We start from the raw sequence: 26,009 nt of genomic DNA, 5'->3' as shown, positions 1-26,009 counted from the left end.
ACCGTACTCTCGAATATTCACCATCCCATAAGGCATCCTCTCTGGATTGTAAGACATCTCAAATCTCTCGCTAAAATTCTGACTCTGAGAAGTATCCTCGGGATGATGGTACGATTGTGGAGGAGCCCATCCAAATATGTCAGTAGCAAAATCTGATCCGTAAGATGCTCCAGACTACATAGGATAGTAACCACTAGAAGATAATGCCTCAGATGCACCATATGCATATGGATCACAAGGTGGCTGTGGATAATAAGATCCATAATGCGAGGATGATCCAGATACATCCATGGACCCTACACGTGCAAGATCGTCCGCAGCTACATCATGTGCTGGACGACCTCTAGGAGCCCGTCGTCTATATGAAATCAGCTCCCCACGATCTCTACCGACTAGTCCATCATGATCCCTATCCTGGTGACATGCATAAACTGAGACTCACCGGTGAATCGAATATCACCCTGTGGCTGTGTCTCATAAACGATGGTCTCCTATCCTCCAATTCCTCCCTGATCATCAGATCCATGGCTACTACTACCAATATCATAATCACTCTCCCTAGTATCCGTATCTGAATCAGATAGCTCCTGTACTCTCGAAAGTGGTGCACGTATAACTGTCTTTTTCTTCCCCCCTTGTGCCCGTGTGACTGAGTTTCCTGTGATTGGGAGGATGGATGCCTTCTTGCTGGCTATCGGGAGGATCGTCTATACATCTCTCACTCGAATCTCTGAGAAGATGTATCGGATAGCGAGTCATGTGATGAATGAGTCCCTTGTGTCCCCTCAGACTGTAGCTGATCAGCTGGAATCCTATGTGGAATATTTTTTTCTGCCCATTGCCCTGGATCCACCCTGATCTCCCTCGCCACCACACTGGCTGGTCGTGGAGGGAATCCTGGCTCATCAAGCTCTGGCTCCTGCTGCTGACCTGCAAACCATCCGATGATCGGATCGTCATCCTCGTCGGCATAATCATCCAGCATCGAATCAGTGTACTTCCACTGAACTTCCTCCCGAATACATTTTAGCCTCAACCTCAGATTGTAGTGAACATATACAAGATCGCCGAGGCATTTTTGTGTCAGACGATTTCTCTGTTTGCTGTGGATAAGGACAAAAGTGGACCAATTATGCTCGCAGCCACTAGCAGAGACCGTCTGAGAAAGAATACGGACAGCCATATGTCTCAAATTTTCTGCTGACGTTTCAAAATGAATCTACCATTCAGCTACAAAAGCAAAATTACATATCAAATTTGATGATATTATTAAACAAAATTACATATCAATCTATATTGCTCATTATTGATATGTAATTTACCTGGATTCATCTGTTTTTTGCTTACGACAGCTAATGGGACTCCAAAACTGTCTGATCCCTCTCTAAACTGTTTCATCTGAAACAAAATATATTTATATTTATAAATATATCAGATCGAATTCAGTTGAATAATTTCATCTGTTTTAAACTAGCATACCTCTTGCTGACACAATGACGCGATTTCTGGATCGGGTACCATCTTATATATGACATTGCGAAGAGCAACAAGAAGCTCGCTATCCATATCTATCTCCAGAATAATATACTGAAATCTCGGATTCAAGTAATAAGATGTTGATAAATTTCAAGACTGATTAAGCACACTTTTATTTTCATGCTTCGAAAAAATATTTTAAAACATTCTTGAATCCAAACTTACCAGCTAGATGCAAATCTTTGCCCATCTGATAGTCCCAACAGCGCTCAATAATGTTAATGAATTCTTGAGCATGCTTGGGATCATTCTCACTGATCTGTTTCTTTGCCCTCTCCATCATGTAATATAGGAAGCCCATCTGAGGGTATCTCTCACTGTCCACAGCGCGAAGCACCTCATATAAAGTCTTGATAGCCTTCACTACCTTCTCAGCCCGCTGCCAAAATGACTGACTCGTCACCAAATTCTCCACATGACTTTCATCAGTGCCGGCCCTCGCATATCTGCTCTCCTGCCACTCGGCACTGACAAACATCTGACGTAGGACTGTTTTTTCTAAAGAAGACTATCAAGTGCTATATAGTTGGTAGCAAACCATGTGATACCCGGTCGTAAGATCTCTCCCCCAGTATACGTCCGCATCAATAAAAGAACCCATGTGTGGTGTAGATGAATCTAGTAAGGGTCTGGGCAATCTCCACTACCTGCTGCACCCTGCGAATCTTTTCGATATCCATCAATATAAGATCAATGCAATGTGCAGCACATGGGGTCCAGTATATCTGCAGTCGCTGCTCCATCAGCAACTCTCCGACAGCCTTATATTGTGGTCCATTATCTGTGATGACCTGCACGACATGCTGCTCACTCACTGAATCAATCACCTCCTCCATCAGATCAAGGATATATGTAGCATCATGCATCTTATCTGAAGCATCAATTGATTTGTGAAAAAATATTTTTCCATCATAGTATATCAAAAAATTAATGATGCTCCATCTAGTAGGACCTGTCCAACCATCACACATCACTGTCAGACCATATGTAGGCCATTTATTTTTGTAAGAAGCAATCCATCTCTGCAGATCCTCCTTGTTGCTGTCAAGAAACTGATCATAGATGTCCTTAGGTCTTGGAGGATCTACACCCTGGTCGGCAGCCTCTATGGCTGAAATATTAAATCGGTAGTAAGGATTGGCTGCTGCATTTGCTGGAATATGACTGAAATGAAACCATGATTCAATAGCTCGCCATATATCCTTCTTCTTATCTTATTTCAGCATACTGTCAATTCTCTGCTGTTTTGAATCCTTGCTGGGCAAAGCATGTGGATCCAAATCCTGAATGCTAGCTCCTGCTGGAATATCTCTGGAGGACCTCCTCTTACTGCCAAAAGCTCCCAACAAAGAAGACATGCTGTATCTGCTCCCTCTACCACCAGGCTCTCTGACTAAGGTAGTCCTTAACTCGAATTCTCTCCCATCAATCGCTGATCCAGATCCTGATTCGTAGCATGATGGTCCGAATCGCTCTCTGTACCGGGACATCTCCTCCTGCTGGTACTGATCCGCCAAGCTCGCCTGAATGGCAGCCTCAATCTGTGCCTCCTCATCATCTGGAGCAAAAGCCTCCTCTTGACTCTCTAGAGTAATAAGAAGGTGGCTCTGCAGCTGGACGGTCTACTTCGATCTTTTTCTGCTTTGCCCTTTCCTTCGCTGCTTTCAAATCAGCAAAATGCTTTTTCATCAATTGTCGGACCTCTTGCGGATATTTCCGACACATGGACACATCAGGATAACTACCAGCCAGATGCTACTTCAATCTAGTCACCCCTCCTCCTTTGAACTCTGTGTTGCACCATTTGCATATCCAATGATGCCGAGCCGAGAGCATCTCATCATGATCCCAACCGATGTCACGCTCTGGATCTTTCTTCTTACTCATTTCTGTAGGTATAACAAAATACTAATTATTTCGAATTAACTATAATATAACACTAATTACATATATTTTTATTTGATAACATTTTTTACTATTTAAATACTTACAAAAAAAATTTAAAAAAAATCTCAAGTTAGATTCAAATATTTCAATTATTTTGAATCATTCTAAACGTTATTCTCAATTTTAAAACTAACTCCAATTTTTTATTTTTTTTATTTTTTAATAATTTTTATATAAATAAATATATACTATAAAATAGCTGATTAATTAAAGTGAACGAACGTCATGCTCTAAATTTTTTTCTTATAAATATATGCAAGTATAATAAACACGATAGTTTAATGATAATTAAAATAATTATATATAATTTTAATAATTATTTTAAAATTTATAAATTCAAAATAAATATGTTATATGCTTCAAATAATATTTTTAAATTAACTAAAATATAACATTATTTTTATATAACTTTTATTTTATAATTAAATTTTTTAATTTAAATAATTAAAAAAAATTAATTTTAAATATTTGAAAAAAAATTTTGAAATTAGATTTAAGTAGCTTAAATCATTCTAAACATGATTTCCAAACTCTAATTTTTTTCCTAAAATTTAATTTTTTTTAATTTTTAAATAAATAAATATTTAAAAATATTTAAAAAATATATAATTAACAAAAATTAACAATTATTGTGTCATCGTGTAGATCTTCCAAAGATCTATCACATATAATTAAATCATACCAAAATCACAAGATTTTGGCATGATTTTCTCTTATTTTCATTCTTTCTTATTCTTATCATATTTTTAACAACAAAAATAAAAAAATATATATTTACTAAGAAAATAATACATTATCTTACCTCTGGTCAAAGATCAGTCTCTCCTCAAACCACTCCTGTAATTTGACGGAGTTTTTTTCTAATTTTTCGGAGGTCTCAACGATTTCGTTAAGACCTTCATACGCTTCGGAAGTTCTCTGAGACTAATGCCTCTCAATCATTTAAAAACTCTCCGACCCCATCCCGTCCCCCTCCCCCTCCCCACTTTTTTCATGTGGGGATGTCGGCATGGTTCAGTTCACGCCGAACTGGTACCGAACCGACCATACCGCCCGATTTTGGGCGGTATGGATGCGAACCGGACCGAACCGAGTGGTTCGATGCAGTTCGAGGAGATTTTTCGAAAAAAAGATCCGAACCGGATCGGTAAAGTACCGGTCCGACTCAGTACACCCCGTACCGAGCGGTTCAGCCCGATACGGCAAACCACACTTTCAATAAAGACTTTTGTTCTATTTATTTACGAAATAAATTGGTTGCACGAGGTCTTTTAACTGAGAGTCTTTATCACTTGCATGTTGATGCGAATGTAAACCTAAATGAGCAAATAGTGAGTGCCATAGGCCAAAAGAGACCCAGAGATGAAATTAACCAGAAGTACTTGTGACACCATAGACTAGGCCATATTGAAGAGGACAGGATAAACAGACTAGAGAAGGATGGGATCCTTGGCTCTCTTAATCCAAAGCCATATCCAACTTGCGAATCCTGCCTTCGAGGAAAAATGACTAAGTTACCATTTGTAGGACATGGGGAAAGGGCCACAGGTTACTTGTCCTGGTACACACCGATGTGTGTGGCCATTTGATGTGCAGACCAAGGGTGGTTACAGCTACTTCATTATCTTTACCAATGACCTGACTAGGTATGGATATGTGTATCTTATGAAACACAAGTCTGAGGCCTTTGAAAAGTTCAAAGAATTCAGGCATAAAGTAGAAAAAACAGACAGACAAATCCGTTAAAGTTCTTCGATCTGATCGAGGAGGTGAATACCTTAGTCGAAAATTTTTGGAATATCTTAAAGACAACGACATAGTCTCTCAGTGAACCCCTTCTGAAACACCTCAGCTCAATGGGGTATCCAAAAGGATGAACAGAACCCTATTGGATATGGTCAGATCTATGATGAGCTTCATTGATCTATCCTTATTTCTTTGGGGACATGTCTTATTAACTGTCATTCACTTGTTAAATAGGGTTCCTTCAAAGTCCATTCCTACCACACCGTATGAGATATAGTTCGGTAAGAAGCCGAGTCTGGATTATCTTAAGACTTAGGGACGTCCAGCCTATGTCAAGAGACAGATGATGGAAAAGTTGGAGGATAGATCTATTATAGCTCGCTTTATAGAATACCCAAAAGAATCCATGGGATAGTACTTCTACTTTTTACAAGACCGCAATGTGATTGTGAGTCGAAATACCATGTTCGTGAAAAAACAGTTTATCCAGGATAGCGGTAGTGGGAGGTTAGTGAAACTCGAAGAGAAGGTCTTTGAAGAGTATAGAGCTATAGATCCTCAGGAACCTATAGTCCATGAGCCACTAGTTGATGTTCCTCTGCCACCTCGTAGATCTAATAGGATCTTTCGATTTCCTGAAAGGTACATGAGTATGCTTACGGAGGAAGTAAAAGAAATATTCCTTATAGGAGATAGGAATCATGGTGATGATCCCAATACCTTTGACAAGGCGATGTCTGACATCAATTTTGAAAAATGGTTAGATGCTATGAAGTCAGAAATTGATTCGATACACTCGAACCAAGTCTGGACTTTAGTGGATCCACCTGAAAGTATTGTACCTATTAGATGTAAATAAATCTACAAAAGGAACATAGGTGCTGATGGTAAGGTAGAGACCTATAAAGCTAGGCTTGTGGCTCAAGATTATAGTTAGCGCGAAGGCATTGACTATCAGAAAATTTTTTCACCCATAACCATACTAAAATCCATCCGCACTTTGCTTGCTGTTGCAGCTTACTAGATGGATGTGAAAACTACCTTCCTGAATGGATATCTTGAGGAAGATATCTAATATAGAGCAGTCTATGGGTTTCACATCGGATGATGGTGATCACAGAGTCTGCAAGCTGCAAAAGTCTATATACGAATTAAAGCAGGCTTCTCAGAGTTGGAACCATCATTTTGATGAGGCAATCAAATCGTTTGATTTCATCAAAAACGAAAAGGAATCTTGTATATACAAAAGAATCAGTGAGTGCAGTTACCTTTCTCATACTGTACATGGATGATATTCTCCTCATTGGAAATGATATTCCCATGCTGACCACGGTCAAAAGATGGTTGTCCAAAGAATTCTCTATGAAAAACCTAAGAAAAGCATCATATATTCTTGGAATAAAGGTCTATAAGGATAGATCTAAACGGATGCTTGGCCTGTCACAAAAGCTGTACATAGAGGTGCTGAAGAGGTTCAACATGAAAAACTCTAAGAGAGGTTTTTTACCTCTTAAGCATGGTATTCATCTCTCCAAGACGATGTGTCCGACCACATCTGAGGAGATTCAGCGCATTAGTAGGAATCCTTATGCTTCGGCAATAGGAAGCCTCATGTATGACATGCTATGTACTCGACCTGATATTGCCCTTGCTGTGAGTGTCACGAGCAGGTATCAGTCGAATTCAGATGAGGAGCACTGAATAGCTGTGAAGAACATCCTTATGTACCTAAGGACTAAGGATCTGTTCTTGATTTTTGGAGGTGATTCTAAGTTGTGAGTTGAGGGTGTATTCTTGTTCGATATATTAGAAGGGTTCTAAATATATGATCAATAGAGGCTGAATATGCTGTAGATGTGTAGGATAATTCTGGCTCTAATATTAGTTGTAAAACTGGATGTCATGCAATGACACAGTACTGCAAAGATAATGACACTATAGCTCTTGCTAAGGAGCCCAAAGTCTCACCAGAAGTCCAAACACATAGAGCAGCAGTGTACGCGACTACCTCATGTCGAGATACGAAGAGTAGACTCCGCAGATAACGTGGCAGACCCACTGACTAAGCAATTGAGCCAACAAAAAATGAAAATCTACCTTGTAAAGATAAGACAAATTTATGGCCAATTGATTTTAGTCCAAGTGGGAGATTGTTAGATGTATGTCCTAGAAACCAATATGGCTGACATATTGTAATATATCTAGAGTACAAATTTATACTTAATATATTGATATGATCAATAAAAGGGACAAGTTCTTTTTCATTCAAGTGTAATGTGTCCTTGAATCGTCCATAGAATTAGTTTTGATACATATTCTCAAACTGTTGAGAATTAGAGACATGTATTTAATTCCTAAAGGCTCCCAATCATAGGATCATCATAAGGACGATGACGGATCTAGATAGACTGGCACACAAATCGCTTCTTTCGAGATAGATGGATCTCTAATTTACTGTGTAGAGACACAGGACGACAAGTACGAATGGTTGTTAGAGAACAACTGGCACTTAGCGTGACCATACGAGAGATCACTTGAATTTTTATTCAATCGTCAATGATTGTCTCGATGCTGTAGTTGTGTGACTGGTCCTTTAACTTGAGATGGTACTGCTACTCGCAATGAGGCTGCTGGAGTTTGATTGACACATAAATATGGATCTCAATGAGCCCTTGTAGTGGATGTTGGCGACAATTGATCCATTGTAGGAGTGGGGTGCGCATCAAAATAGAATCTATTGATCTTGATAGAGAGTAGTCCTATGGAATTTGAGAAGCTAAGTCCAAGAGTCTGTGGCCATAGCAGTGTGATTGATGGAAAAGAGTTTCCATAGAAATCACAACTGGACTTGAGCTAATTAATCTATCATATGACTGATGTTGAGGTTTGACGATTTATCCATGACCTGCCATCTAGTCGGGACTGATGATAGAGGGACTAAATCACACATTAACTACATCTAGAGGTTTATTTTAGTTCTACTGGGTTGCCACTACATACTGCTAGGTGTCACTGGTAGATTGTGAGAGCTCACTGGGATTATTCCGGATCGATAATCTTTATTGAGTTAAAGTGGAATTATTCCGACCCATTGAAAAGAGTTTCAATGATATAATGATAGAGATCATTGTATATCTCACTACCAGATAGAATTAAACCTATGGGATCACACAACAAAAGAATTAGATCTGGAATAAGAAATTGAGCTTATAAAGTGTCAATTGGGTTTAGAGAAATCCATTGGATTCATGGTAACCTTGCTAGCACATAGTTAAACCCAATTCCTCTTTTCGTTGAGATTACTTATTTGATAAGATAATTCTAACTTAATTACCTGCTAATAATCTATATGAATAAGATTCATGAGACTCCAATTGTTAGGTGCCTAAGGTTATGGATCATATAAATTGAGGGTGCAAGTCCCTTATGAATCTCCTTGATAGTTATTATGGGGCACCACTTTGATTTGATCAATTTGGGCATGTCTATTAATTAGAAGACCTTTGATTTTCATATGGGGTGTTTCTTGGGTGCAAAAGAGAGTGTCTAATTATGAGTGCAAGGGCTCCAATAGTTGGCGCCTAATGGGCTTCCTAATGTAAGTTCAATAACTTAAATTAATAGAAATCCTAATGCAATTAGGACTTGTATTATGAGATTGAATAGAATTCAATCCTTATGCCTATTTAAAGGGACCTCCCCTAAGGTCCCTAGAACATCAAAACCAGCAGCCCCTCACACTCAAAGGCTCTCCCAACGCCCTCTCTTCCTCTCCCTTTCTCTTCTCTTGGGTGTTCTATACATCCCTTCCTTGGGACGCGCATCCCAAGGAGTTTCACGCCCAGAGGAGTTTGGATGCCTCTTCCTTGCTGGTTTCTAGCATCTGGTAGCAACACATAGCAAGAAGAAACTCTAGAGAAGAGAAAAAGAAGATTAAAGAGAAAGATCAAGTGTTGATCACGATCCAGGCTTCGTTCAGATTCAGCAGGCTGAATTTTGGAGAATCAAAATACAGATTATAGATGACTATTTCAGACTGATTCCGAGTGAATACTCATAGAGACCAAACATTTATGCGGCTAACAGAGAGCCTCGTCTCTTCCAGATCCAATTTTAAAGAAAGGGATTGTGAAACAGATATGTGATTTGATCACAATCTGAATTTCAGCATATATCAATTTCAACATATGAAATAGATCCACGTGGTTTTATATTTTTATGCATGCAAAATTCAGATTAAAAGTATTTTAATCTTATTCTCCGCTGCGGTGTTTAGAAAATAAAAATTTTGAAACACATGCATGCACCAAACCCAGAATTCCAATACAAACATATATTCATATACATGTATAAAGATAAATATAAATATACATCACAATTATAACTAAAATAATTAATATTTATCAGCAAGGATTGTTATACAGGTACTGGGCACCATATCGGCACCTTATCGGTATGGTACGAGTTGGTGCATAGTACACCCTTGTACAAGCACATGATACACTACAAAAGATGAGACGGCAAGTGTACCATATGTCAATAGGACTGCAAAACCGGCCAGTTCAAGGTGTATCAAACTAGACCGGATAGTTACTTGCATGGTTCAATGCTTTGGTTTGATATATCTGAGGTAGCCATTGAAACCCTCCTGTTTGAAGCCCTAATAGTGATTATGCTATTTTAAACCCTCCCCAGTTGCTCAGGGAGAGTCCCCCTCTCCCTTTCTCTCTCCCCCCTCTCTCCTTCTCTCTTCCCCTCTCGATTTGAAGCCCTCCCTATTCAAAAGCACTAATCACTGATTCCCCTATTCAAAACCCTCTTCAAAGCCCTCGATCACTCAAGTAGGTGAGTCCCCCTCTCCCCCCAACTAGAGCTCTTGGAGCTCCTCGTCGAGCAGGTGAATCCTTAGACTCTCTCTCCCCCCATTCTCTCTTCCTCTCTCTCTCTCTCTTCCTCTTCCTCTCTCCCCCTCTCTCTCTTGCCTCCCTATTTCAATACACCACGGAACCATATCGTGCCAAACTAGTCACCAGCCGGTATGCACCCTGCTACCGGTTCAACGAATCTTGGTCCATATAACATCATATCAAGCCCTTGTAGGCTTGTATCATATAGGTACCTTATTGGTATAGCATATGCCCAATACTAAGTGGTACGGATCTGTATAGCAAATCTTGTTTATAAGCATTTGTGAACTAGTACATATCTAAATGGCTAACAATACTAGAAAAGGTGATTTATTTATTCACAGAAAAATGAAGAGAATCACTGCATTAGAATGAAAGAACTACTAAGAATGTAAGGGATGTTTTTATGAATATAATGACAGCCGTTAAAGAAATATTATAACTTTTTCTATGAAATTTCAGAACAGAACATTCTCAAAGGTAAATCTTTGAGAAGCAGAAATGCAGCAAATGTAACACAATAAGTTAGCTATTTCTTGAAAAGTGCAAAGATAAACCACCTGAGGTGACGTATTTTTCCCATAGTATATCCGCTCAAGCTCACAAAATATGAGCCTAGAAATTTCAGCATGTCTGTTTGGCCGGTGATGACCTCCATCTTCAAAGCAGGGTATCTGACCCATGTTGATCCACTGAAAAAATAAATGAAAACATAAAGCAGTCAAATTACCTAATGAATTCCATCAAAGAAAGATGACAACCTGACAACTAAACTCAAATTAACAACAGAGTCTCACTTATACAGTACTAATAGCTGCTCATAGATAATAAAACAATCATTCAACTTTTATTGAGCGTAGCTTTCGGGAAGACCTTCAGGTATATAGCAAAATATATGAGGGCTTCTAGGCAGTCTCCTTTAATATTTTCCATCAGTAGTTCACGCACAACCTCCAGCTGCATCATTACAAGAAGGCCAAATGATCAATATATAACTATACAATATTAAAAAGAAACCACGCTGAGAAACCTTATCCCAACATACAAGGTAATTAACATCTAACCAAAGAAGATAAAGTTCAATAGGGATCATAAAAGAACCACTTTGGTGAACTCCTAAACTTTATGCCTAATTAGTAACAAATAAAGCAAAGAATCGTTACTACGAAGATTTCGATTGTTCTAATATATACACTATTAGATGAGTGCCCTAGAAGCCAATTGTTAGCTGACGCATTATGTAATTCCAAAATCTATTTTTGTACTAGTAAAACTTTTATTATTAATAAAGGGCAATTTTATTCTAATCATGTTTGTATCCATGATTTATCCTAGAAATTAACAAATATGATTTTATATATTCTCAAGGTGTTGAGAATTTGAAATATACATTATTAGTGGTTAGTTTCTAAATGCTCCCGATCGAAGGATCATCACGGAAGACAGTGATCAATCCATTTAAAATCGATGCACGGATCATCTCCCTTCCGAACAGATGAGTCTCGAGTCTGCAGTATGGGGACACTAGGATGAGAGTGCAGGTGGTTGTTAGATAACAATTTGTACTGAGCGTGACCAACACGAGAAATCACTTAGATGTCTACTAACTCGTCAGTGGTCTTTTCAATGCTACATTGGTGTGAGTGATCCTTTGACCTACAGTGCATCGATTATTCGCAATGAGGCTACTAAGTTTGACTGTACGTTCCCTTAGTCCCTAGCCATTTGGATCCTTGATGTGTATGATGGCTTCGATAGATTCAGATTCACTGTTAGGAGTAGGATGCACCTAGATGGAATCTATCAACTTTGGTAGAAAAGGAGAAGTCCAATGCGATTCGTAAGACTGAGTTCAAAAAGTCTTCGACCGAGGTAAGTATGAATACTAGAAAAAAGTTTTCACGAGATTCACAAGTGAACTCGAGTCAAGCCAATCTAGCATATGACTGACGATGAGGTTTGACGAGTTCTCCATGACCTCCATCAAGTCGGGACTCACGATAAAAAGACTGAATCACACAGTAAGTGCACCTAAGAGTTCATACTTCATTCTGCTAGATTATCACTACATACTACTAGGTGTCACTGGTGGATTGTGGGACTCATCAAGCATCATATTGATGATCAATGACCCTCGAAGGGCAGAGTTGAAATTGTTCCAATCCATCAAAAGGAGTTTCGATGATATTATGATGGAAATCACAATATATCTCACTACCAGACATAATAGAACCTATGAGGTCATACACAAAAAAAGATTCTTGTCTGATCAGATGGTTGATTAACGATTGTGAATCGTTAAAAGGTATAATCGTTACTGTGATTGATAATTAATCCTTAGCAAAAGTTGCAATTATATAATTCACTAAGTGTTGTGAATTATAGTAGGATTAATTAGCAATTGGATTGCTAATTCACTCAATTTGATTGAGCAATGAGGCTCGAATCCAATCTAATTGAATTAAATTCAGTTTAACTTGGATTGAATTTGATTGCATCAAGCCTGATTACGAAGGAGACTAATTCTTAATTTGATCAAGACTTGGATACAATTAATTCATAATTAGATTAGGATTTTAATAGAGGAGATTGGGTTCCTAATTTAATTAGGTTCCTTCCTACCCTTGGGTCAAACCAAATCAGATTTGGATTGAGACTAAATAAGAAACCCTAGAATCCCAACTCCCTGGGACTCTCTCTCCTTGCACACGCCCTAACTTCCATGAGAAGTAATACACACTAAAAAGGGTTTTGGCGTGAATGTTTTTGTGTGAAAGAGAGAGGGCACAAGAGGGTGGGCGGTGACTCATGATGACTCACATCCTTATCTCTTTCCTTATTTGAATTTGATTCAAATATAGTTTTGGATAAGAAAGGAATTAATCAAGGGTCAATGGGAAAGCTTGGTGGCGCCAACCCTATCTTTTTGTGTTAAGAAAGGAGTAGCATAAGAAAAAATCATATCTGATTTCTTTCTCACGCCGCTCCATGTTTCTGGGCGACAAGTTGTTGGACATCCCACTTGTTTGGCGTGCAAGAAAAGGTGGCACCTCCTCCTAACCCTAATTCCGACATCTCTATAAAAGAGGTCCAACAGTTGGACGTCCAAGTATGAGAAAAATTGAAAGAAAAAAATTCTGCTCAAAACCTGAGCCTCCTTCCTCTTCTTCCTTCCCATTTTTCTTAGTTCTCAAGAGAATCTGTGGGATATGAGAGAAAGCCAGATCAGACATCAAAGAGGAGATTTTTGCAAGGGAGCTAGCACCCCAAAAAGATCATCTCGCCTCTGATCGAAACGAGTCCTCGTGTGAATATTTATAGAGGCCGGACATGTGCGCAGCTAAAAAAACCATTTAGATCCACGATCATCGACTGCAGTATAGTTCGATCCACGTAAGGTATTGAGATCCGATCTCAATATTTTATTTTTATTTTTAAATTATATGCATGTCTTAGATCTGGGCACGGGTAGTTTTAGATCTGATCTATTGCATGTGGGGTTAAAGAGTTCAACTTAGAACACTTCCACCGTTTCAAAATCGGTTTTGAAATCTATGTATGCAACCCTACCGATTTTCTAACAATGGTATCAAAGCCAGATTTTCTTGACATGCATGATCTGATTTTTAATTTAAATCTGAAAGTTTGAGTAGTTTAATATCGATCTTGTGCTAATATAAGGTTGTCCTGATATAGGATTAAACCCCTATATTGTAAAAATTATCCTAACACAAGATTGGTTGGTTTTGAAAACTGTTTTCGAAACATATAAATCAACCTTTTAGATCTGAAAACAGATGTATATGATATATCTTTATTCATATTAGATCTGAAATTAGAATGATTAAAAGTTCGCATCGGACTGGTATAAGATTATCCTGATATAGGGTTTACCCCCTATATTGAAAAGATGGTCCTAGTTTGATGTGAACCGATTTTTGAAAAATATTTTTAAAATATTTTAATTATTATTTTAGATCTGATTTTGCACGTATCAGATATGTGTAATTTTAGTTTTAGATCTGAAAATTATGTATATGATATATATTTTGATATTTAGATCTAAAACTGCATATATAAGATATATGACTTTAGGTTTAGATCTAGAAAAGTTTCATGATCATAAGCCACTAATGCATGCAATGAAATATAATCTAAAAATATTTCTACAATCTGAATTTTATGTTATTGCATGTGGATATGGGCTGAACAAATTAGGTCTAGTGATCAAACTACAATTAGAATCAATTAATTAGATCATATTAGAACCCATTGTCGATTTTGAGTAGTTGATTGAACCTAATCAATGGTTGGTTAGGATTAGATCAAAGGAGCTCAAAAGTCGAGTTTAGTTGTAGTTGGTCGCATTGATTCACATTTTGATGTGAATTGATCGACTCAAGATCGAATTTGGCTCAGTGGTTCGAACCCGAGTCAATAGACTAATCTGATCGATTCTAATCGATCAATTTGGTGTCTAAAGCAAGTACTTGATGATGATTATTTAATTGGTTCCATTATCTGACCTGACCAATTCGTTGGTGTCTAAGAAAAACAACAAAGGGACCCCCACTCATCTTAACTTATTTGGCCATTTTGAGAGATTACGTTTTGTATTAAGTTACTTGTTGACTCGAGTTCATCCATGCCGACTAGATTAGTCAGACATGAGACTATGCTGACCTGAACTTGGTCAGTCAGACATCAGATGTACTGACTTAAAAGAGATCTGAACCTAAATCTTGTCACTAAATATTAAGTCTAGCGATCTTCCACCATTGTAGAGATGCGAATGCCTTCCTGACATTGATCGTTCTCGACTGGTTACAGTTATTCAATTGCATCGGAAAGGTATAACCACTCTATTGGTATTAGATGCTCTAGGACAAAGATGGGTTGGGCTCAATAACTATTAGGTAAAGGACCCAATGATGACTTTGCATCCGCTGGTGAACGATGGGTCTGACTTAACTAAGAAATATGTCAATAACTGTTAGGTGAGGCCACAAAACTTAGAGACCAAATCCGCTGCATCTTACTTAATGAAGCAATAAACAAGATATTATCCACTCATTGATCTGTGCTCACCATAATAATTGTTAGGTGAGGTGTGTATGGATCAGTGAGACCGCAATATCCACTAAAAATCAATCGTGTATAGGTTTTCGTTTCTCCACCCAATGAGTGAAGAATTCAAGGAAATAATGGGAGCTTTGTTTGTTTTTGAAAGTCTCTAGAACAAATATTTAACAAGTACAAATATCTAATTAAAAACTGTTCTCTTTGTAGATAATCATGTCGAGTTCAAACTCTTTAGCCCATATCCTTGATACAAATAGGTTGATCAGAACAAACTATAAAGACTAGCCCAGAAACTTGAGAATCGTACTCAGTTTCGAAAAATTAACCCATGTCCTAGACCAGGATGTGCCTGTATTGCCAATTGGTTCATCCTCTGATAAACGAGCCACACTTGAGAAGTAGATGGATGAAGACAATAGGGCGAAGTGCTATATTCTTGCCTCCATGTCCAATGTTCTTCAGCGTCAGCATGAAGACATGAGGACCGCCAAGGATATGCTGACTCACCTACAAGAGTTGTACGGTGAACAGAGTCGCACGGCTCATTTTGAAGTCTCTCGTAAACTTTTCAAAATGAAGATGCGTGATGGATAGTCCATCAATGATCATTGTTTGACTATGATCAAGGATATCAAAGAGCTTCAGAAGCTCAATATGATAATGGACAAGGAATTAAAAGTGGATTTGATCCTTCAGTCTCTTCTTGATTCATTTGGACAGTTCATCATAAACATCCACATTAATAAGATTGAGAGCACTTTGTACGAATTACTAAACATGTTGGTAACAGCCGAGGGCACCTTGAAATATTCAAAGGGTACAGTTCTAACTGTGGAGCAGACTTCCTCCAAGAGAGTCTATTTGGAAGAAAAAGAAGAAGTCTACGACGAAGCAGAAGAATGAGAACAAGCCCAAAAAGGAGGTTTCAAATAAGGCCGGTGACAAGAGAAAATATTTTCACTACAATGTCAAAGGCCATTGGAGGACCTATCCGGCCTACCTGACGATTGTGAAGAATAGGAAGAAGGACGGACCTTCTGAAGATACGTCTAATTTGCTCGTAATTAAAACTAATCTAACGATTTCCTCTTCTTCTAATTGGGTTCTAAATTTTGGTTCAAGTGCTCACTTATGCACTTTTATACAAGATCTAAAAGAAGTTAGAGGGTTGAGAAAAAACGAGATCACTCTCTGGATCGGCAATGGAGCAAGAGTTGCTACTGTGGCCGTCGGGACCTATCCTCTACGACTACCATTAGAAATTAATTTAATATGAAGACTACTATTTTGTACCTATAGCTAGTAAAAATCTGATTTCTATATCTGTGCTGGTACAGGATAACTACAGTTTTCATTTCAATAAAAATATGTGTACAGTTTATTTTGACAATAAAGTTGTTGCACGTGCTTTCTTGATTGACAGTCTTTATCATTTGCATATGGATGCGAGTATTAATATTAATGAACAAACTATGAATGCCGTAGGGTCTAAGAGACTTGAGATAGGATTAACCAAAAATATCTGTGGCCTCTTAGGCTAAGCCATATAGGAGAGGACAGACTCAACAAACTGGAGAAAGATGGCCTTCTCGGACCATTGACTTTCAAGTTTTATCCGATTTGAGTCCTGTCTTCAAAGAAAAATGGCTAAACTGCCCTTTGTAGGATAAGGAGAAAGGGCCACTGAGATATTAGCCCTGATGCATACTGACATATGCAGTCCATTCGATGTACAGTCCAAGAGTGGCTATGTCTACTTCATAACCTTTACCGATGATTATTCACACTATGATTTGTATATTTGATGCACCATAAATCTAAAACCTTTAAAAAATTTAAAAAATTTAGACATAAAGTAGAGAAGCAAATCAGAAAATCCATCAAGATTCTTCGATTAGATTGAAGAGAAGAATACCTTAATAAAAAATTCCAAACATATCTCAAAGATAATGGCATAATCTCAATGTACACCTCCAAGGATGCCTCAACTCAATAAGATATCCGAAAGAAGAAATCAGATTCTATTAGATATGATCCGATCCATGATAAGCTTCATAGATCATCCTGTCTTTCTCTAGAGACATGCGTTGCTTTTTACTATTCATCTTTTGAATCGGATTCCCTCTAAATCCGTTCTTACCATACTATCTGAGTTATGGTATGGTAAGAAGCCAACTTTTGATTATCTCAAGATTTGGGGATGTCCGACTTATGTCAAGCGACATCAGACGGACAAGTTAGAGGCTAGATTATTTAGGGCTCATTTTATAGGATATCTTAAAGAATCCACGGGATACCATTTCTATCTTCCTAATAATCACAATGTGATTGTGAGCCGTCATGCCGTCTTCTTGAAAAAAGAGTTCATCCAAGATGAAGGCAGTGGAAGGAAAATTGAGCTCGAAGAGGTCTCTGAAGAGCATTGAGTCCAAGAATCTGAATCCAGTAATGAGCCAGTAAATGTGGTACCTCCTCCACCTCGTAGATCAAGTAAGGTCTCCCGTCCTTCTGAAATGTACTTAGATATTCTTACAGAAGATCTAGAGGAAGCGTTCCTTATGGAAGATAGGGACATTAGGAATGATCTCAAGACTTACGATAAGACGATGTTAGATGTAGACTCCGAGAAATAGAAGGAAGCGATGAAGTCAGAAATTGACTCCATGTATTCCAACCAGATTTAGACCTTAGTAGATCCACCTGGAGGTATTGTATCAATTGGATGTAACTGGATCTATAAAAAGAAAATTGAATCGGATGGTCAGGTAGAGACCTATAAGGCAAGGCTGGTTGCGAAAGGTTATAGTCAACTTGAAAGCATTGACTATCAGAAAATCTTTTCATCCGTGACCATACTGAAATTCATTTGGACTCTACTTGCGGTTGCGATTTTTCATGACTATGAAATCTGACAGATGATGTAAAAAATGCCTTCCTAAATAGATATCTTGAGGAAGATATCTATATGGAGCAGCCTATGGGTTTCACATCTAGTGATAGTGATCACAAGGTCTGCAAGCTGCAAAAGTTCATATATGGACTCAAACAAGCATCTCGGAGTTGGTACACTTATTTTAATGATGTGACCCAAATGTTTGATTTCATCAAAAATGAGGAGCCGTATGTGTACAAAAAGATCAGTGGGAGTGCTGTCACATTTCTCGTATTGTACATGGATGACATCCTCCTAATAAGAAATGATACATGCTAACATCAATCAAAGTATGATTGTCAAAGGAGTTTGCCATGAAAGACTTAAGAGAAGCTTCCTGCATTCTTGATATAAAGATCTATAGGGATAGATCTAAAAGAATAATAGGACTCTTGCAGCGTATGTACATAGAGGAGGTACTGAAAGGGTTCAGCATCGAAAACTCCAAGAGGAATCTCTTGCTCCTTAGGCATTGCATCCATCTCTTCAAGAAGATATATCCTGACACACCTGAGAAGATCCAACGTATGAGCAAGATCCTTAATACTTCAACAATAAGGAGCCTTATGTATGCCATGCTGTGTACACGACCTAATATAGCCCTTACTGTGAGTATCACGAGCAGATATCAAGCGAATCCAGATGAAGAGCATTGGATTACTGTAAAAAAACATCCTTATGTACTTGAGAAGGACTAAGAATTTGTTTTTGATCTTTGGTAGAGGATTGGAGCTGAAAGTGAAGGAATACATCGATTCAGACCTCGTGTCTGATGTCAATGTTAGAAGATCTATATCGGGATATATGTTTCTGTGTAATAGAGGATCAGTTAGTTGGAAGAGTTCCAAGCAGCCGATTATTGCAGATTCGACCATGAAAGCCAAGTACATCACCGTCTCTGAAGCTGCTAAGGAAGCATTCTGGTTCAAAACGTTCGTTGCGAAGTTGAGTGTGATGCCATCAAATGCCATTGCACTGCACTGCGATAATAACGACGCCATAGCCCTTGCTAAGGAGCCCAGATCTCATCAGAAGTCCAAGCATATAAAGCGACGATTTCACATCATACGCAAATACCTCGAAAAGTTTGTCAAAGTACAAAGAGTCGACATCACGCAGAACGTAGCGGATCTGCTGACCAAGCTTCTCAACTAGCAGAAGACCAAAGCTCACCTTGAGAAGATGGATCCTAGCTATATGGCCAATCGACTTTAGATCAAGTAGGAGTTTGTTAGATAAGTGCCCTAAAAGCCAATTATTGGCTGACAATTCCATGATCTATTTTTGTACTTGTAAAACTTGTGTTATTAATAAAAGATAATTTTATTCCAATCATATTTATGTATCCATGATTTGTTCTAAAAATTAACAAAGAAGATTTTATATATTCTCAAGATGTTAAGAATTTGAGACATACATTATTCGTGGTTAGTTTCTAAATACTCTCGATTGAAAAATCATCGTGGAGGATAGTACTCAATCTATTTGAGATCGATGCACAGATCACCTTCCTTTCGGATAGATGAGTCTTGAGTCTGCAGTGTGGGAATCCTAAGGTAAGAGTGCAGGTGGTTGTTAGAGAACTTGCACTGAGCATGACCAATACAAGAAACCACTTGGATGTCTACTCACTCATCAGTGATTTTCTCGAACTGCAGTGGTGTGAGTGATCCTTTGACCTGCAGTACATCGACTATTCGCTGTGAGGCTACTAAGTTTGACTGCATGTTCCCTTGATTCCAACCATTTAGGTCTTTGCTGTGTATGTTGGCTTCGATAGATTCAGATTCGCTGTTAGGAATAGGATGCATCTAGATGGAATCTATCGACTTTGGTAGAAAAAGAAGTCATATGCAATTCGCAAGACTGAACTCAAAAAATCTTCGACCGAAGCAAGTGTGAATATTGAAAAAAAATTTCTACGGGATTAAGAAATGAACTCGAGTCGAGTCAATCTGACATATGACTGACGATGGAATTTGACGAGTTCTCTATGACCTCCATCAAGTCGAGACTTACAATAGGACTAAATCACATGATAACTGCACTTAGAAGTTCATACTTTCATTCTGCTGGATTGTCACTACATACTATTAGATGTCACTGGTGGATTATAGAACTCATCGAGCATCATATTAATGATCGATGACCCTCGAAGGACAGAGTTGGAATTGTTCCAATCCATTAAAAGGAGTTTCGATGATATTGTGATGGAGATCACAATATATCTCACTTTCAGGCATAATAGAACCTATAGGATCACACACAAAAAAATTTTTGTCCGATCAGATGGTTGATTAATGATTATGTATCGTTGAAGGTCATAAGCCATTCACCTTTTGAGATTGAATTTTGGTGCTAACCATACACCTTTTGAGATTGAAGCAAATTTGATTAATAAAATGCCTAAGAGAGTAGTTGCATATTAAAACTCTTTGCTCTTGTGCTGTTAGAAGGTAGGATGCAAATAAGAGTCATTGAGGATGTTTAGTTCAACCTGGATTGCAACATGACATCTTGCACTATGACAGTAAGTAGGCCTCTAAAGCTTGGAGAATTGGAGGCCTCATACTATTTCCCAGATTTGATGTCAAATAGCACCCTTTTGTTGAGCGAGGAGCATTTGATTGAGTACAGATACAAGAAAGCCCCACAATACATAACATCTTAAGAGAGAGAAAATATGGATACTACGTATACTACGGACTTGATGTAGGTTTTATCTTTTAACATTTCATGGGCCCATACCCCCTGGAGTATATAACCATGGTCTAAATTGATCATTGCCTAACTTATCAAAAAAGCTGCACAGAGAGACTGTATAAATTCCAGAAAGAAAAACAAAGACAAACTCCTATATTGGCAAAACATCATCCGGCAAAATCTCACATTAAAAATGTATATTATAGATAAGTTAGCATCTTGTTCATCTGCATCTATTTGGAAGAGATCAAGGCAATCGTCTCCAACTATGATCAAGTGCATGGTTTTCTTGTAATCAGCCCAAGATATGATTTTTGGTAGCAAGGTGTTTTATCATCTTCATCTTTATAAAAGAAGAGATACACAGATGAAGGAGAGGCACACCAGAGCAAACCATGGAGATCGGTGGTGGCTTTACCATGACTCTATATCTGGAATAGTTTGTGGGAGGTGGAGGATTAATATAGATGATTGAGCACAAAACTTAATAGGTTAAGCTTCCAGGTTGAATTGGGTTCCAACATGTATATCAAGTCCTTCTAGTATTAGAATTCATTGTAATCCTAGCCAAAGTTTGCGGAACCGGTACCAACGGCCGTACCGGCCGGCCGGCAGTACGGTTCGGCACGCTCCCGTTCCGTTCCGTTCCGAACCGAGACAAATCGATGAAGGAAAATGGAGCCAAACCGGAGAAAAAAAAGAGAGAAAGAGAGAAAAAGAGAGATAGAGAGGGAGGAAGAAAGAAAAAGAGGAAAGGGCATCCGCCGGAGGGCCTCCGGTGCGCCGCCGTGACTCGCAAGCTGTTTCTCGTGTTTTCTTTTAGAAAACTTTTTTTTAAATGAAGCCGGCATTGAGTTTGTCGGCTTCACTTCACACCGCGGAGCCGCAGGCGGCGTAAACGGCCACGGCGGTCCGCCAGAGACCCTCCGACGGATCCCTTTCTCTCTTTTTCTTCCTTTCTCTTTCTCTTCCTCTCTTTTCCTCTTTTTCTCTCTTTTCTTCCCCGGCACTGACATGTGCTGTTTTCCACGTTGGAACCGTCCCGATTCTCTGCCGGTACGGTTCGACATACCTCGACCCAGTCGGTTTGGGACAGTTCCGAAAACGCTGATCCTAGCAAATAATAGTGACCATCCTAGACAACTCTTGAAAATTGACAATGGCTCTTATGAAGAACGGCAACATGATAGCTAATAAAGATGAGTCATGGTGGACATTGTGTATCAAGTGGATGTGACAAATGCACTGAATCAAGCCAGCTGCCAGGTTTGAGCATGGGCTCTAGCATGGTTCTTGCAAGAGTGAACTCTTGTAATAGTATAGTGAGACATGGTCCTTGGAGAGTGGGTGACCCTTGGGTTCGGAGCAGTAACATATGGTGAAGGGCACTCTTGGAGAGTGGGCTTTTGGACTAGAATGAGAACACATGGTGCACTCAAAAGAGATTAGGTGCAGAGCTTGTTCGGAAGCAGTGGATTTGACTCCAAGAGTTAAAACAGCTCAATTCAGATTCACTTGTGAGATTTAGTCTTGCATGGAATAATTAATGGGAGATAGAAAGATTGATATAGATGATGGGGATCAAAACTTAACACTCAAAGCTTTTAGGTTGAATTGGGTTCCGATACATACATCGAGTCCTTTTGGTATTAGAACGCATCTCCCCTATGATGTCTCAAACTCACCAGCAACTATTTTGTCACAGCCATCATGCAAGCCTTGTGAAGCATGGCTAGCAGGTCATAAAGTGAGAAGGAAGTGAAGGGAGACAGGTCACCAATAATGGGCAGGATCGCTATGAGATGCCAAGCGGAAAGGAAGATTTTCATTGCTATAATGGTTTTGTGGGAAATCTAATATTTTGTGCCTAACAGAGTTACTAAGTGATGACTAGGGTTCTTCTGTCAATTGCAACATCTGCCATATCAACCAGCGCCCATCCTGTACCAACCACACCATAGCAGTTGGGTACCGAGTTTGGTTCAATATATGAGCCAAAGTAGTCCATACCAGTCCAAAGCAATCGAACCGCCCAATAGTGACTCATACTCCCCACTAATCATACCAAATCGGCAATGAATTGCTATGGTTTTCGATACCAGTTTTGTGGACCTTGGTCAATTGCATTAAAAAGTAGAGGCTAGTTGTATTTTTCCTTAAAAAATAGACTCTTTTGATTTATTATTAAAAAAAGAATCATCCTTGTAAAATTTCTTTCCAAAATAGGTAATTTATGCATGCATACAAAGATACAAATTATAAAGCAATCACCTTATGAACATTTCATGTTTTACTAATTATGGCTCCTCTTCTCTAATCTAACACAAGAGGGGGAAAGCCTTGGCACAAAAGTAAGGTTGCTCCATTGTGACCTAGGTGTCACAATTCAAAATCCTAAAAGTCTCTCCACATGTAGGGGTAAGGATGCATATATCTGAACCTCCCTAGACCCCACAATGATGGGAGCCTCATGCATTGGGATATCCTTTTTCTCTAATCCCAACATGACATTAGGTATAGAAGGTTTTTTCTCGTGTCATCCTAAAGACTGACTGACAATGGGAGTGCAATCAGATTCAGCCGACAGAGAAAAGCTGCAAACAACGATGACTTCTGCAATGAAGGTGGGGAACGATGAAGACGTCTGCAATGAAGGCAGACGAAGTCGACACTGAAGATGTCTGCAATGAAGACAGACAAGGTCGACGGCAATGGGACCAACAGTGATGAAGGCTGTGGACTTCAGTGACGAAGACAAATAGAAAAAGAAGAAGCAACGATGGAAAAACAGGCCCTATGAAAAGAGCTCTGATACCATAAGAAAAAATGTAATTAACTTCTCATTTTCAGTGGGTAATCAATCCCATATAAATATACAAAAGGATGATCTTCTTAAGAGATCAAATCCCGTGTAAATCCCATGAAATAAGAGATACAATCAAATCCCATAAAAATCTCATGAAATAAGGGATAAGATCAAATCCCATCAAACAAGGGATAATTAAATATGGTTACAGTGAATAAGGAAAGAGAGGAAGAATAGAAAACTACACAAATATCCACTATTAGAAAGAGAGGAAGAATAGGAAACTATACAAATATCCTACAATTTGATGAGAGATTTTAGGGAATTCTCAACATTTTCCTATTCTATCGTCTTTCAAAGAGATGCACTTTCTTATCCTGCACCTAAATCTACTCCTACTTTGAGTAGATTTAACTTCGACTATCAATAGTGATAGGTTGTTGTGAAGATTCTTCTTTCCTGATGATTTTAAGAACACTCTGATGAAACATACTTTAAGCCTTCAATGGATGATCATTAAAAAAAGTATCACAAGCAAGGTTTGCTGTACCGGTATCGGACCCCATATCGGTGAAATTCTGTTTAATATTGGTATGCGGTATGGTATGGTATGGTAATGACGGTACGCTTCGGTATGATGTACCGGTACGAGATCAATATGGTACGATACGGATGCTATGGGGCGGTACAGCATTCCATGATCACAATAGTGTCCACGTAGCAAACCATCATATGATAGCTATTCTCTCATAGCTAATTATATCCTCTCAGCAAAATATCATCAAGCATACATAGGTAGAGATGCAGGACTACTTGGCTGCATTTTGTGTTTAGATCAGTGATGGTAGGGAGTGTTAGCACAAAGCCAAACACTGTAATCAAGAGTACTTTGTGTACTGGGCAGAACATGTTATTGTTTTATGATAGACCTTTGGTAGCAATGAAGGTCATAAAGCCCACTAGTTGTGTATGCCTGGATCATGTAAGCTTCCCAACAACTATTATGGTTAGCTTCCTTGCTTATTATTGATGTATTTTCAACCCATGTGGAAGCCAATTCATAAACAACTTTCACTTCAATTATCCTTTTACACAACAGGCTTCAACAGTTAAGAGCTCATTGCTACGGCTTACTTGCATATCCAGCCATTTCTATTCCACCTTAGTTTCTGTTTCTTTACAGTATACTTCATCCTTGTATTCTGCTTCAAGCACTACACAAAGGCATGCAGTTTTATGCAACTATTAGAAGACATTGGGTCACACCATACAAACTTGTATCAAATAAAGAAGAAAAGGGTGAATTAATAGTAGGTCCCTCTCTTTCAACAATTAGTTGTCCCTAGCTCTTCTAGCATAAAACCAATGAAGCCTTCCAACAAGGCTCTTAAACATGTGTTAGACATCTTGGTTGATGGGACTTGGTTATCCAACACCATGATAACATCTTTAGCATCCTATTGCATAAGTGATCTGACTAGACACTTGGGTACTCTTAACGATAGAATTTTGATGCCTCCTGTTGCATAATGTCCAATGTGTCTATTTTGGCTGGCTGTCTCCTCTCTAACAATGATAGGAATTATCTATAACTGATATCTGTTCTTTGTTATACACTTATGCCACATGACTTTTGTTTCTCTTTGTTTTAGATTTCTAGGATTTTATCCAATGTTAGTTAGTAGATTGATTACAAAGGTGCTATACCTTTTGGTTCCTCTTATTCCTTTGCAAAGGATTGTTATACCAGGAAAGAATTGAAACCAGTGATAGACAAGGGGGTACCTAGTAAATTAACCATCTAAACCTGACTGAGACCACCTCTGCCATGACACACCTCAACCTTTTTTTCTTCTATTCATCTGTTTTTATTTTTGGCTTATTATATTGTCGTTTGAGATGTCTATGTGACAATAGACTGAATTATCTTCTTAATAGCAGAGCTTTTAATATTACTATAGATTGGAGTATTTTGTTAAGACTGGAGCTTTCAGTATTAATTCTTCAACTAGTCAAATACCTTATCTAGCTCTTTGGCCTAAAATCTGTGCCTTAGAGCTGAACCCATTGCTATATACTAAGCCTTTTCTTCCCATTTTACCTAGACGTCTTCCAATCCGTAGGATTTATTCCTTCATTTTTTGAGAAGCATTTCCCTTGTTTAGCAAGGATTGTGGTTAGTCATAGACTTAGGTGGATTCCCTACATCAAAACCTTTTGCGTGAGGCATCCACCCACAAAGGACTGATCTCAAGCCAAAAGCCATTCATAAGAGGCATTAGTCACTTTAATTATTCATTCTTTGATTGCAATTAGCAGACTCACTGGATAACTTGGATAAAGCCTGCAG

At 38.5% G+C, this 26,009-nt stretch overlaps 1 protein-coding gene across 10 annotated transcripts in view; it reads right to left on the bottom strand.

The window, feature by feature from the left end:
- LOC105034176 (phosphoglucan, water dikinase, chloroplastic) overlaps positions 1 to 26,009 on the bottom strand; it is a 146,089-nt gene that overhangs the window by 118,854 nt on the left and 1,226 nt on the right. For 9 of the 10 annotated variants that reach the window (XM_073243502.1, XM_073243509.1, XM_073243510.1 and 6 more), the window contains exons 3-4: positions 11,010 to 11,093; positions 10,697 to 10,828 (exon numbers count right to left, since the gene is read on the bottom strand). In XM_073243502.1, the coding sequence (XP_073099603.1) occupies positions 10,697 to 10,828; positions 11,010 to 11,093 (216 nt within the window). The remainder of the gene's footprint in view (positions 1 to 10,696; positions 10,829 to 11,009; positions 11,094 to 26,009) is intronic. The other variant, XM_073243505.1, reaches the window with a different exon arrangement.

The sequence above is a fragment of the Elaeis guineensis genome, chromosome 9 (genome assembly GCF_000442705.2).
Source record: "Elaeis guineensis isolate ETL-2024a chromosome 9, EG11, whole genome shotgun sequence".
NCBI lineage: Eukaryota > Viridiplantae > Streptophyta > Magnoliopsida > Arecales > Arecaceae > Elaeis > Elaeis guineensis.
Note: the sequence above shows the minus strand (reverse complement) of the source record. Positions and strands in the feature narration are given on the sequence as shown.